General features: G+C 36.9%; 1 protein-coding gene across 16 annotated transcripts in view; it reads left to right on the top strand.

The window, feature by feature from the left end:
- MAGI2 (membrane associated guanylate kinase, WW and PDZ domain containing 2) overlaps positions 1-15,662 on the top strand; it is a 757,092-nt gene that overhangs the window by 440,933 nt on the left and 300,497 nt on the right. For all 16 annotated transcript variants that reach the window (XM_072029149.1, XM_072029184.1, XM_072029077.1 and 13 more), the window contains exon 3: positions 7,675-7,794. In XM_072029149.1, the coding sequence (XP_071885250.1) occupies positions 7,675-7,794 (120 nt within the window). The remainder of the gene's footprint in view (positions 1-7,674; positions 7,795-15,662) is intronic.

The following is a 15,662-nucleotide window of genomic DNA, read 5'->3' on the forward strand; positions in this document are numbered from 1 at the left end:
CTCTCTTGCCCATGATATAGACTATAAATGAACATTAGTGTGATATCGTCCTTGTAATGGTGTCAATGAGTATAAGATATGGATTATTTACTGTGGAAGGATGAAGGATACATCTTGATAATATGTCTCTGGTACTGAGGACAGAGATACCTTCTCATCTTTACTGTCATAGTTCTGGTGATTTTAACTTGTACATTTAATTTTTAATCTAATCTGTACTCCTATACTGAAACATAAATAAATTTGATTCTTTTCTTAATACACAAAAGTACATGGACTTAATGATAAAAGCATCACTGAGAGAGAACCTTTCCTGCTTTTGAAAGTAGCAGGGTTAGACAGAGACTGTGAAGACTCAATGATTTTAAAGAGCAGAAATATTTGGGGAAGTCGATCTGAACATCTTGTTCTTACATAAGATCTAAGAAATATCATACACTTGTAAGCATACACTTGGGTACTGAGATTAAAAATAAAGAAAAGAGGCATATTTCTTAGTTGTTTTACTGTCTGTGGAGTCTGGTGTGGAGCTTTCTAACACTGGAGTCCTTCCAGAGTTAGTAATTCTAAAATACTTTTACTAATAATAGAAATTTGGATTGAACACTACATGAATTGACCGTTTTTCCAATCTGCATTAGCAATCAACATTAAAATTCCATGTTAAATGTTCCCCAATTTATTGTTCCCCAAGCTCGTATAAGCAAGATTTCAATTGTTATTAAATTGACACACTCCCTTTCTTATTCATTATAAAGGTTTCTTATCTGTCTAAATTTATACCCTCAGCTGCCTAACATTCAGCTGAGGGTATACTCATGTATAAATGTACTTCCAATATAAAGTTACATATAGAAATGTACTTCCAAATGTTATTCATGTAACTGACACCTTATTCCTCTCTAGAAAGACAGCACCATCATATAACACCGATAACATATAACACTGAGCTCAGAATGCCTGCACTGAAGTGTGATCATTCACAATACTTGTCTTGTATCACAGAAGAACAAACTGATATCCGTAACTCTACATATAACTTTGCCTGCAAAACTTTAGGCTTTTGGATTTTCTGTACCTTGCTGTGCCAGCTGATGTGATTTGCTTTAGATCGTGTCTTATAATTCAGTTTAAGTCTTCCGAGCATAGGCAGATCTCTTTGCCATTGCATAAATTTTGTCTGTCAAGCTGTGAAAGTTTTTAAAAATTAGAAATTTCAGAACTTTTTTTTTATGACTAAATTAATGAAATTATAAGCTATCCTGGACTGGTTAGAGATAAACAGATTAAAAATTAAAATAAGAAGTTTAAAGCTGCTTTTAATTGAACATTTTTATAGCCAAGGTCTCTCTTGGACTGTTCATCCTGATCTGACCCAGTCTTCTCTCACCACCAGTCTTAAGTGAAATTTATGTTTGAACAGTTGTAGGAGGAGTCAGTGTCAGAATAGTCTTTTCAGGCTTGCAGACAGACAAGCTCATAAAAGCTTGTCAAGGACAAGAACAAGTCAAGGATAGTCAGAATCATTACAGGTAGTGTAGAACAAGCTCCTGCAATTTCTAAGGTACCTCCACACCATCAGGTAACTCATACCAGTCATGGTTACTTGCAAGTTATTCTTTGTGCGTCTTCTGTTCAACAGCAATGACAGATTGCATTTGTCATAAATATGCACAGTGCAAATATGCCTTGCTGGTTTTGATCCTTAAAGATCTAAAACTATCATGTTCTTTCATTTTGGAATTCAAAGATTATTTTTTTCCTATGTTACCATAGTAACAAAGTGGTAACTGGGTTCCTATGTTCGTTTTACATTAATAAAAACCTAAACATTATAAGCAGTAGGAACTGTGTCATGTTAAGCCTTGATTCTGTATAGTAAGAGCTGCTGTGATTCTGTAAAAATATAAGGTTTGGAATTTGTCTTGTTTTAATTCTTGAATTACTGTAGTTTTTAGGCCTGCTTATCTGTCCATGTGACTGTAGTTAATGGCAAAATCTATTAAGAACAGAGACTCTAGTTTAAAAGAAAGGAAAAATATAAATTGCCTGTGATCTACAAGATTCTTATATGACTTCAATGTTTGGATCTTGATGGATATTTAAGATTCTCCAGTAACTGCCTCTAAATCTGTTAACTTGTGCGTTGTAAAACCTATGGGGTTTACAGAAAGGTGTAAAGAAGGCAGAAGTATTAATAGCAGCAACTCAGTTCCTCCAGGGTAAAGGAGTAAAAGAAGTGATAACTATTGATTACTCCATTAGCCAGGGAGCTTTAACTGTTTGCAAGATCTCAGGTCCTCCAGGCTGAGGGAATGAGAACTGCTACAGGAGGAAAATGGAATTCAGTAAGATTTTATCAAGGGCAATAAAGTTCTGTCAGGAATGGGAAGTGCTCTACCTGGGGTAAGAGTCACCCTGAACATGCGCAGCTAGTGAACACGGTTTGCTCTTGCCTCTGTTTTTCGGAGGTGATTGATATCTTGTAGGATATGACTCAGTTTACAACACCATACAGAGCTCTCCTAGAGCAGACACCCTAAGGATTATAAGAAAAGAGGGTGGAACATTTCATGTTACCATCTAAGTGAGAATATTGTCTCCTGGCATTGTAGAATAGATATAGAAGGTACATATAGAAATGGCAAGAATTTTTCTAGAAAACCTTCTTTTCCTTGCAAATATCCATTGTGTAATTTGCCCATTTCCAATGAGGAAGGATCCTCATTTCTGCGCTGGGATTCCTAGTGAAACTATGGGGCACAAGTGAAATGTAGAAAGGAAAATATCAGAATCACCATTAATTATTTAGTCTTCTATGAAAATCAGTGGGAAACTGAGATTTATGGAGACTGAATTAACAAGCTGCTGTGTATAGCACACTAATGATACTAAAATGAAGTTCATTAGTTCTTTTTTTTGTTTGTTTGTTTTTGTTTTACAACAAAATCTATTAGTTTCATCTTGAAATAGAATAGGAACTTCTTGAAATCTCAGTGTTATAGAACTAGATAATGATTGCATCAGATGCTCTAAATAGGTGTCTTATATGTTAGGTGTCCCTAACATGTGGGGATCAGTGGTGTATAATTGGAATGGAGAACAGAGTAGAGTTAAGCTGTGTGTTAAGGATACAGAATTAGCCTGTAATTGGAATATGCATTTCAGCTGAAAGATAGCAGCTTAGACAGAATACTCAATTCATAATGCAGGGCACATGCAAACATTCTCATACATGTACCATATCTGAAAGACTATGACAAGTCACGTGAGGGCAGAAAGGTCCACTCTCTAGATCTCAATTGAAGAGAGAGTTTCAGAATCTAAAAACTACTCCATTACACTGTGCTGGAATAACTTAGACATATTGGTTACAATAAGAAAGTTAAGTCTACGCGAGTTGGCCAAAGGTGGAGACCAAAATAGGGAAATGCAGGGATAACTGCATCTGTTGCTGGACCTGCTATGAGACTGCAGTCATCCTTATGGAATAAGGTTGTTGAATATATAGGTATATATAAATAAATAAATAAATAAATAAATAAATAAATAAATAAATAAAATGCTGTGTATTAATACATCCTATCATAGAATCACTGAGAATTTGCATTGACAGGGAGCTCAGTAGGTCATCTGGTCCAACTTTCCACTCAGAACAGGAATTACCTCCTGTTGTGGTTTAGCCCCAGCAGGCAGCTCAGCACCATACAGCAGCTTGCTCACTCTCCCCAGGTGGGACAGGGGAGAGAACTGAAAAAGTAAAACAGCGAGAGCTCGTGGGTTGGGACAAAGACAGTTCACTAGGTAAGGCAAAAGACAAGTACAAGCAAAGAAAACAAGGAATTGATTCATTCCTTCCCATTGGCAAACAGGCATTCAGCCACTTCCAGGAAAGCAGGGTTTACCATGTGTAATGGTTTCTTGGGAAGACAAATGCCATCACCCTGAACATCTCCCCCTTCCTCCTTCTTTTTTCCCAGCTTTTATTGCTGATCATGACACCACATGGTATGGAATCTCTCTGGTTGGTCTGGGTCACCTGCCCTGCTGTGTCCCCTCCCAGCTCCTTGTGTACCCCCAGCCTCCTCACTGGCAGAGCAGCATGAAAAGCAGAGAAGTCCTTGTCTCTGTGTAAGCACTGTTCTGCAGCAACTAAAAATGCTGGTGTGTTATCAACACTATTTTCATCAAAAATCCAAAACACAGCCTTGTCTGTGAGCCTCTACAAAGAAAATTAACTCTGTCTCAGCCAAAACCATGACACGTGGAACATTGTGTCCAGTTCTGGGCTCCTCAGTTTGAGAAAGACAGGGAACTGCTTAAGAGTTCAGCACAGAGCCACGAAGATTATTAATGGAGTGGAGCATCTCCCTTATGAGGAAAGGCTGAGGGAGCTGGGTCTCATTAGCGGGGAGAAGAGGAGACTGAGGGGTGACATTATTAATGTTTATAAATATGTAAAGAGTGAGTATCAGGAGGACGGAGCTAGGCTCTTATCGGTTACATCTAATGACAGGACAAGGGGCAAGGGGTACATATGGTCAAAATGAGACTTAAATATGAGACAAAACTTTTTCACAGTGAGGGTGACGGAGAACTGGAACAGGCTGCCCAGGGGGTTGTGGAGTCTCCTCTGGAGACATTCAAAACCCACCTGGACGTGTTCCTCTATGATCTGATTTAGGTGTTCCTGCTCTGGCAGAGGGATTGCACTAGATAATCTTTCAGGGTCCCTTCAAATCCCTAACATTCTGTGATTCTGTGACAATTCCATATTTTGTGTAATTTGTAATTTTGTCTGATTCCTCAATAATTGTTAAACTATTGGTAATCCTAAATTGGCCATTAAAACTATTGAAGAAACAGTGAGAGGTATTTGTCTAATATGCCAGCTTCTTCCCAGTGCCACATCTAGGAACAAAACAGCCTTCATTTGCTAAAGTTTGCATATCTCTTGTGTTTTATGACAAAGTTGTCTTTCCTGTCAATAGACATTGGGAGTGAAATATTTCTCGGGAGACAGAATGCAGATCAAACATCTGATGCCTGGGCTGTTATTAGAGCTCCTGGGAGCTCAGGGGCTTGCCAGGATCCCTGTGCTTCTGCAACGTTATCAGAAGAGGCTGGAGATCTTTGAGGATGCTGCTGCATCCCCGGTGGTTAGATATTCCATATGGAGTAAATTCAGTATATGTATGGACACTGTAAGTGTTTCAGTGCTGTAATCATACCCTTCCAGAAATTCTATAGTAATTATCCTATCTAACCCATTTCTACAGATATGAATTTCCCAGAGATAAACTGACAAATAAGATTTTTACTTCAAATGTTATAATGAAAAGGAAATTGAAATCAGACTAATGAAGGAATGAGGGAAAATGTCTTACAGATTTATCAAAACATATTCCTGATGTTGACAACTAAAATATTTTCTTCTCGGGTCTTTGACATAGACATTCTGGCTGCTTTTGAGGAGCAGTGCCTACAATGAGCAGTTCAGATAACACAACTAAAGCACCATTATGTCTTTATGTCTCCACTGACAACAAGGAGTTTGGACAACACTGCAGTGCTTCACCAAAGCCAAGCACCGGCCAGCATTAATCACCAGGAGCACAGGAGTCCTGTCACTGTCAGTGAGAAAAAATGGCACTTTTAATGTGCTGTTCATCGCACAGAAATCTCCATTAGATCTAGATGAAGAGTGGAATTCAGTATGAGATTGAGACCTACATCTTGGGGATTAATTCAGTTGCTTAAACACAGGATCCGAGTATTAAGTGAAGTGCCCTAGAGTTCTTGGTTCCCGGTTTCCGTTCCAGAAGGATGTGGGTGTCATATATATCTTTGTGTTTCTACAGCCTTAGTGTAGACATTCGAGATATCTCAGGCACAAAAAGAGACCTATGTATAAACAAATAAATTGAGCTCCTAGCAGATAGGCAGCTGAATAGCTCTCTTGCTTCTACCATTGATAACATCTCTGTTGACTTCAATAGTTCATGTGCATGAAACAACTGCAGACAACTACACTTTCTTACTCTTACAAATAATCTCACAAAAAATGGCTCTTTGGGTTTAAATTCATGTGCCTGAATAATATGCATCAAAAAGTAGATGAAATACAAGAAGGACGTCGAGGTGCTTGAGCGAGTCCAGAGAAGGGTGACGAAGCTGGTGAGGGGCCTGGAGAACAAATCCTACGAGGAGCGGCTGAAGGAGCTGGGCTTGTTCAGCCTGGAGAAAAGGGGTGACCTTATTGCTCTCTACAGATACCTTAAAGGAGGCTGTAGCAAGGTGGGGATTGGTCTGTTCTCCCACGTGCCTGGTGACAGGATGAGGGGGAATGGGCTTAAGTTGTGCCAGGGGAGTTTTAGATTGGATGTTAGGAAGAACTTCTTTACCGAAAGGGTTGTTAGACATTGGAACAGGCTGCCCAGGGAAGTGGTGTAGTCACCATCCCTGGAAGTCTTTAAAAGACGTTTAGATGTAGAGCTTAGGGATATGGTTTAGTGGAGACTGTTAGTGTTAGGTCAAAGGTTGGACTCAATTATCTTGAGGTCTCTTCCAACCTAGAAATTCTGTGATTCTGTGAAACAGATTCTGACCGGAACAGACGCCTGAGTCACTAATGCATAATATGAGAGTCAGAATACAGTTTTTAATATTAAGTGAATTAATAACTAAGGAAGAGACACTGTCTTTTGCAAAACATTGTGATGTTATACTTCTGTCCAGGAAATGGAAGACTTAGTTCCTGTATGCTTCCCAGTGGCAACAATCCTGAAAACAAACCCTACAAGTGTGATGCAATCACTATAGTATAGGAAAGAATTGATTAATATGTTTCAAACACTCTGAAGCTGAGGAGGACCTCAAAGTCTCCCATCTCCAAATGGAGTTTTGAGTTGTATTATTGGTTTCAATCAAAATAAGGATAGCCTAGTCACAAAATAAATACATAAATAAATGGGCAGTTAGGAAATCAGATGAAATTCATATTCTTTCTTGCTAACATCCCAACTTCTCCTAGCTAAGGCTGAGTCACTTCTCACCATGTATGAAATATTTTCTGTCGGCATTTATAGAACTGTGTCATCCAGAGATGACAATAGAGGCAATAACTAAATTTAAGTACCTCTGTAAGTTGACAGCACAGTTAGCTGGTGATCTGAATCAATCAGTCTCTTAAGCCTATCCATTTATCAAGTCCACTTAAGGAACCAAAACCAACAATATGAACATGACCCTTATACATTTACTTACAGATATATTACTTTGTGTACTAAATAAATGTTTAGAAGAGCATGAAATGGATTATTTGTAGACAACACTTTGAAACTACAGAATATGCACATTAAAAATCCTGTTACCTTTGAATTCCTAGTCTTTGTAGCAATGCAAAAGGAATAGCAATATGATACATTTTCATTAGTAAGAATAAATGATCTGGGTTCAAAGAGTGTTTTGCTCAGCCTTTCGCATACATCTCATATACTTCTGTAGGCTTCAACGGATGTAACTCTATGGTTTTGAAAGACATTCTGAAGAAGAGGATGTGTTACATTTTGTGTTGTTTATAGAGTTTTCTTTATAAATTGTCCAAAACTTTCAAAAAGATTAATCTACATTCAGGTCATGTATTTGACAGTGTACCTTTCTTATTACTAATAGGCACCACAAGGCCACATAAGGAGGGGGAAGTCCCTGGTGTGGACTATATTTTCATCACTGTTGAAGATTTTATGGAATTGGAGAAAAGTGGTGCTCTCTTAGAAAGCGGAACGTATGAAGGTAAGAAACTTCTACTGCTAAATCTCTCATCTTTCCATTATGTGTTTTTTTTTTTTTTTTTTTTTTTTTTTCTAATTTGATGGAATTGCATTGGAACATCCCATCATAAATGTGTCATTTCTACTGAAACCAGAAATTTGTGAAAAGCCATATGGCAATTATGAAAATATTTTCATATGTGAAATTTAAATTTAGATGGGTGCATTATAATTTTAGTATATTATACAAGTTAAGAGAAACAAGATAATACATTGATTACAGTTATAGGAAAGAAATACTATTTCTTTATGGCAAATACCCAAGGAAATTTCCACAAATTTTAAGTTATCAACTCCATTTCTAACCTAGGAAAAACAAATTCTTAAACAAATCAGCTGTAAAGCTGACAATTCTTTGCATGTTTTATCTTGCAAATACCAATGTATATCAGAGGTTGAAACAGCACTATTTAAGTAACAATTTGCTGTCATCTCTTATGAGCTTTGTATAGTTATTGGAAAGATAATTTTGATAATTTTGTAATATGACAGAGCTGTCCTAATGACTCCACAAAAAATATCTGCACGTGGAGCAAAGAACAAGAAACTTTGTGCAGGGAAAGGTTCCCAGAAGAACTGTTTCATCTGATTCAAATCTTTCACAATACATAGCTGTTCTGAAAGTGAAACTACCATGGCATGGCATTTTTTAAAAACCAGAACTGTTACAGTATTTAAACCTCATGCTTCTTAGAAATATATTAGTATTTAAGGTAACTGAATAGTGGATGTATCCTTTTACTATACTCTCCAATTTTGAAAGCAAAGTGGGAGTGAACACCCTTTTTATAAAAAAAGATGACCTATACATATGAGAATACCTATGTGAGTAGAACCACTTACAGGAAGCAGACACATATTTTTACCTTGCAGCAGAAAAACAATGAAGACATTTTGTCCTGACTTTGTCCCTGTCAAAGAAAGCATCTGAAGATAAATAAGCTATTCACCCCAAAGAAAATCATTAGCTGTGTTATAAATAGCAGAAAAGAAGATAATCCTTTCTCACCTAATCAGCAAAAAGTACCCACTGGAAAGTAAATAAATTTTCATAAAGGGTTATATCAATACAGAAATTGTAACAAATATTTTCATTAATGAAGGTCAAACAAAGGAAAATATATTTTCCTTTCCTACTTTTTTCGCACTTGACTGACACCAAATGGTAGAAGTTATAAATATTAATAGAAGTACACCACGACAATTTTATGTTTTCCTGACATGCATTAAGTAACGAACCTTTCTGGAAGAACCTTTTTGTTGAAGCTAACTTAAGCGTAGTCTGTCTTTGCTTGACCACGTAATTTCATTAGTTTGTAGCAAGTCTGTAGAGATTGAACTGCTAGGTTAAATTAATTCACAGTGCTCTTCTGTCCCTCGAGGGATACTGAGAGGTGTCTTTTAATACCAGCTATCAGAGCTGAGTGGACAGCAAGGTGAAATATTGGTTGAGGAAGTCTGTATACTTCCTTAGGCTGGCTGGGGACCTAGCTGAAGACAGGGCCAAAGTCATGGCTATACAATGTCTATCATATCATTCTCTGATCACTGGTGACAAGTTCACTGAAGTCAGGGAGTCAGAAACTAAAGGAAAACCAAAATAAGCTCAACTGACCAATTTCTGCATAAATTCTTTCTTTGATTCCTATGTGTCAAAGTCAGAATATGTGCACTATGCCAAATAATAGGTATTATATTAACTATGTATTACAGTAATATATATATATATATAACTTCTTAGAAAATATTCATAGTTCACAGATGCAATTTCTCCTTTTCCCATAGAGACGTCTGGCCAGGACCTTATTAAGTTACATCCCCCCATTTGCCTGATTAATTCCTCATGACTGTAGTACATTCCTCAGGGAAGTATTTTGCTGTTCGTTCAGTCACAAGTTTGCATTGTCTTCAGTGATTAAGTTTATTGTTGGCAGTCATACCAACCAGAGCAAAGAAAATTCCCCCCACCAAAAGAAGATGATTTTTGAGTCCTTCCATAGATTAGCAACTTATGTGAATGTGCCTGTTCTTGGTGCTTAGTTTCTTCTCGGAGGCTCAGGGGCGACCTTATCGCTCTTTATAAGTACATTAAAGGAGGCTGTAGTGAGGTGGGGGTTGGTCTATTCTCTCACATGCCTGGTGACAGGACAAGGGGGAATGGGCTAAAGTTGCACCAGGGGTGTTTTAGGTTGGATATTAGGAAGAACTTCTTTACCGAGAGGGTTGTGAGGCATTGGAATGTCCAGGGAAGTGGTGGAGTCACCATCCCTGGAGGTCTTTAAAAGACATTTATATGTAGAGCTTTGTGATATGGTTTAGTGGAGGACTTGTTAGTGTTAGGTCAGAGGTTGGACTCGATGATCTTGAGGTCTCTTCCAACCTAGACAATTCTGTGATTCTGTGATTCTGTGATTTCTCATTAAATTGAGATGAAATAAATAAATCAGACTGTGTGTAGTTTTTCACCAGTTAGCAACTGCTACAGATGATTCAGTTCATTTACCTTCAACTGTATGAATTCTAAAGAGAATCAGAAATAACCATGTAACCTAGAGGAGAAAACCAAGTGGTTTACGTGACACTGACTTTTTGTATGGTGACCTATGGTATTTAGTATTTTTAGGAGGCAGGATGTTTTCTCATACAAATGAAAAGACCAGTTACCAATCAAACTTTTTTTTTTTTTTTTTTTTTTCTTTTTTTTTCTAGTGCATGCTAATAACAGTTGCAATTGCAACCTGAACCTGGTATAATTCAAAGGCAAAAACAGTTTATATTCTCAGGGAAGAATATTTCTGTACTTCTGACTTCTCAAACACTTAAAAAAAAAAAAAAAATCTTCTGTTTACTTATTTACTTGTTTGTTTGTTTTTAAATAGATTTTAATTTATAAAAGTTTCAGATTTAAAAAATAGGATGCTCTATATCCTCTTCACTACATAGACTTTGAATATGCCTTTCTTTGTCACTTTTATGAGAAATGTAAATGACTGCAGGATTCCAAAGTGTTGTAGAAAAGCAGCAATAAGTTCATGATAAAGACTAAACAAAATTCAATTTTACCCATCTTGTAAATATTTTCATTTAATTTTAGTAGGGACAATCCCATGACTATTTCTGTCTTTTCTACATGTATTTATGGCTTTTTGAGCAACTGCTGGAAACACCAAGCCATCTTTATAGACATGAATTCTTTCAAGCATACTTAAAGTAATAGACAGTTGTTGCATGTTTTGCAGCTTGCCTGTGGTAAAGCTCCATGGCAATCTGAGTGATATTATTCAATGCAGAATGAGATAAAAAATGAATTATACAAGGTTCTCTTCCATTCTCAGTCAAATTAGCAGTCTAAGTCACATTAACTTTAGTGAGATTGTCATTAAGTTCTAATTTTGTGTTTAAATTTCAGTGAATTTCACCAATACCTTGCTGTTGGGAGCAGGGAATGTTTGCCTGAAGAAATACAAAGTAAATTATTTGTAGTGTGTATATTTGTGTTTTACCATTGTCTTTTACCACTTCTCCAGTAGAAAGGTTGGCTCAGTATAATGTCATCTCTCTGATATGTCAAAACTTGTGTAGAGGCTTATTTACTTCATGGATCACTGACTTCATAGGCTGTTCCCATTTCCTTATTGGATCAGCAAAATTTCTTAGTCAGTGCAGCATATCAGTAGACAGAAAATGTTCTTGAAATGTATACTGCGTAAGAATGGCAGTGTTCATAAACAGAAATGTAACAGATACAATATTACTCTGAAACCTAGACATGCTAAGGCAAATGATTGAAGATTATTATGAAACATCATTACAAAGTATTTATAATGTAAGAGTTGAAGAGCTATGCATACTAGGGGTAGAATCGCCTTTTAAAAGGAACATATAGAGTAGCGGTTCCAGAAATAACAATAATTTTTTAGTGTATATACACTTTGAGAAAAAAGAAATTTGTTTGGTGATAACCTGTAAGGACATATATACATTGCAAAAACACAAATGTAAAAGAGATTTTAGTCATGTGGAACCCTATAAGAAATGCATACCTAGAAAATTTTGTTCATATCTGCTAAAGATGTGGAAAAAAATACGAAAATAAATGAATTTAACCAGTACATCAATGAATAATGTACCAAGAAGTTCTCTCTAATGAATTATTTACTTCAGAAAACCTCCATAACAGTTGTTTTAGCAAAGTCATAATATTTACTCCTAATATAAGAATAGTCCTTAATTTTACCCAATGAAAAGCAATCATTTTAGCTATTGTACCATTAATTCCACCCCAAATTCACTTTTAATCATTACTTTGGTTTTTTTTTTTTTTTTGGAATTATCTCAAATTCTTTCACTGGTTAAAATTCAAAGCTTGTTGAAGCTATTACACTATTTACATGGTCATGGACTTCCCTTGGACCCATTGTAGTCTATGGTAATATTCCAACTGGTTCACGTGAAGACAGAATTTTCCATATTTTTTGACTAATGGAGTATTATTTGGCAGAAGGCTGCAAAACATTAGCTGCATTTTTCTTATTATCACAGCTATCTGTTTTTAATAAGTTCTTAAAGAAACAAATCAACAAAGGATGAATACATCTTGTTGGTAAAAAAGTAATATTCTGTATTTCTTGTTTATTTGAGGTTTAAAAACTTTCATTTGTTTTAGAAACACTTTCAGAGGGTCAGCTTCCTATTTTTAATTGTGTCACCATTATTGTGCTGTAATGGAAATTGACTGTGGGTCTTTCCAGTGTCTGTCTTCCCACAAACTGGCACTTAAGTGACACACCAAGGTGCCCTGATTCCTTCACCTGACAGGTGCAGAGTCCTCCTAAAAAAGGAGACATGAAATGCTGGAGAGGCTTTCATTCACCGACATCTTCCAAGCCAAATTTAGCCTGAGCAGAGACAAAGCCAGGTTTTAAACCTTCTGTTCAATAAATGCTTGTCAATAAACATCTAATTTATGATCTGCAAATTTAAAGTATGACTTAAGGACTGCTTCACACGGACATAGAGTTATTAATTACTGAATTGTGGTGACAATGGCTTTACCATTTGTATTTGATTCCAGTTGTTTTAATTCCATCTTCCATGGAAGAAATTATAGAAAATTCATAATCCCTCCCCCCCCCCCAGCATGCACCTCATGAGCAGCACATCCTGAGCACTTTACAGCAAAGGGATACAAAGGAAATTAATGAAAATTAGGATAATAAATTACTACCCTCCTAAGACCTTAATATCTTGGTTAATGAGATGTTCTGATATAAAATGGTAAACAAAGATTGAGGGTAAAGATGTGTAAAGGCAAAAATAGAAGCAGTTTTTCCAAAGACATATATTTACCAGCAGAAAATATTTTCAAGGGCATAGAGGAATACAATGAGATACTTTAGAGTAAAGATCACATTCCTGCTGCAAGAGCCTCTCAGAGTGGTAGATCTGTTATCCATATGATGCCCTTTTCTCACTATCATATTCAGAGAACCTGTAAATCTGTTTGTATCACCATTCAGGTTAAATGAGAGAGAGAAAAAAAAAAAATCATAGAATCATAAAATCATAGAATCATAGAGTGGTTTCATTGAAAGGGACATTAAAGATCACCCAGTTCCACATACACACACACACCATGGGCAGGGTCACCTCCCATGAGACCAGGTTGCTCAAAGCCCCATCCAGCCTGTCCTTGAACACTTCTAGGGATGAGGCATCCACAGCTGCTATGGACAACCTGCTCCAGTGCCTCACCCCACTCACAGTGAATAATTTCTTCTTTATATCTAATCTAAATCTAACCCCTTCTAGTTTTAAAAATCTTAAATATAGTCTGTAGCTTCATGATCTGATAGAATTCTTGTACCAGTTTTATGTAAGTAAGATTTTATGCACCTTGTTGTTTTTCCCCCTTACACTTGAAGCAGCAGAGGGAACTGAATCTCATTCTTATCATTAAATATATAATGCAAAACACTATTGACTCTATTTTCATTTAAAAAATAGTTGGAAGCATAGCCCTCAAAAATATAAAATTTCAGAAGCCTGAAAATGTAATGCCAGTGAGTATATCAGCATTTATAAAGAATCTTTTCTAATTTTGTTAATGTATTTTAAGGCATCAGATTTACTTCTTTTAATAAAACAAACAAAACACAAGAAAAACACACACAAAAAAGTTTCATGTAAGTATTTTGCCATTTTCCCAAATGAAGTAGCAAAGAAATAGAATTGGAACAAGTATATATTTTTTATTAAAAAAAAAAAAAAAAGACATTTTAAATATTATTCTATTACAATATAAAGGTCAACTTGCATACCTTCTGCAGTGCCTTTTTAAACTTTCTGAAATGTAGGATTAGTGTGACAGCATGCATACTTCTATTCTGTTTGAAATTGGAAGCTGAATAAATGCTCATTATTTCAATACTTGGTATTCCCAGTGTGTGGTCACTTCTATTTTAGGAAATAAGGCTTCTGTCTTAGCTAACATCCACAGACAGGAACACCAGTGGCATTAAAATGCTAACTGTTTAGCAAGCAATACTGCTTGCCTCCTGCTGCCCTGGCTGTCAGGTGAGGGCAGTGGTCCTGACATGGTATTCTCACTCCTGACACTTGGGTTCTTCTTCAGCAAGGCTTACAGTTAGAGGGTTCCTACCCCCATCTCTGTCTCACAGTAAGTCACCGTCTCACCATAGCAGACTGGTGCACTGCAACTCAGCTGCTATCTGGGGTAGGATTACAGATTGTCAAGACTGCAAGCTATATCAATACGCAAATATTCTTCCAGAAGCATGTGGTCAGTCTGGAACTACAACACAAGAACACACACAATAGGAAAAGATGACATCTAGATGCTCATCATAATTTAACATGAAAAAGTGGCACCTGGGCAATATGTGTCAGTTTAGGTCAAACATACTCCCACAGGTATCTAGGAAATTGAAGTTTGACATGACTATTCTTATGCATGAAACTAGAAGAGTATCTTTCTGCTCACATGCCCTGTCCACTGGATGGTTGTACCAAGGATGACCATGGATAGACTTGGTCTGTGCTCATATTAAGTAGGTTGTGATCGGGATGCACATGTCTGGGCTATGATGAAGTCAGTCACCAGACTGAATTCCCTGGGTAGCCTTCCAGACAGCTCTGCTGCCTGATTCAGGGCTTTAGATTGCCAGAGCAACATTTCTGACTATCCCAGGATGCAGGCTGGTGCTCTACCTGAGGCAGTGTTCATCGCTGCTTTCAATTAGTTGTATTAGGCACAAGGCTAGAGACTAGTCACTGTCACACATGGCTTGGTAGACCAAATATTTCTGCTGGATAATTCTGCATAGCTCAGCAGAAGTGTGTGTGGATGTTCAATTCACCTAAATTATTTTGTGTGAAGATTCTACGTCCACCACAAAGGGCAACTTATTTCAGCTCAGGGTCACTTTATGTCACATCAGTTGGTAATGTCCTAAGAAAATCAGTTGGCTGTATGTTCCCTGGGCACACAACACTTTTCTTTGCTCATGTGTGTTTCCATGATATAGGGCAGGATCAGATGCCAAAGAGCAGCTTTTGTATGGGTCAGTGAGCTTCAAAAAGCCTTTCTACACAAGCAGGCCCAGTGAAACTACTAGCAATGTACTTTATTTTATATCAAAACTATATCAGCACCAAGGGGATCTCAGCATCAGAGAAATCAATAAGTGACCTTAGTCTTCATCCTTTTTTTCTGAGCTGGGTAGACCGTAACTTAGCTCAGCCCAAGACATGCCCTATTTTTTAAAATTCTGTGCAGTCACTACCAGAAATGTATTAACAAACTGAAGT

This window comes from Anas platyrhynchos, chromosome 1, assembly GCF_047663525.1.
Source record: "Anas platyrhynchos isolate ZD024472 breed Pekin duck chromosome 1, IASCAAS_PekinDuck_T2T, whole genome shotgun sequence".
In the NCBI taxonomy this organism is placed as follows: Eukaryota; Metazoa; Chordata; class Aves; order Anseriformes; family Anatidae; genus Anas; species Anas platyrhynchos.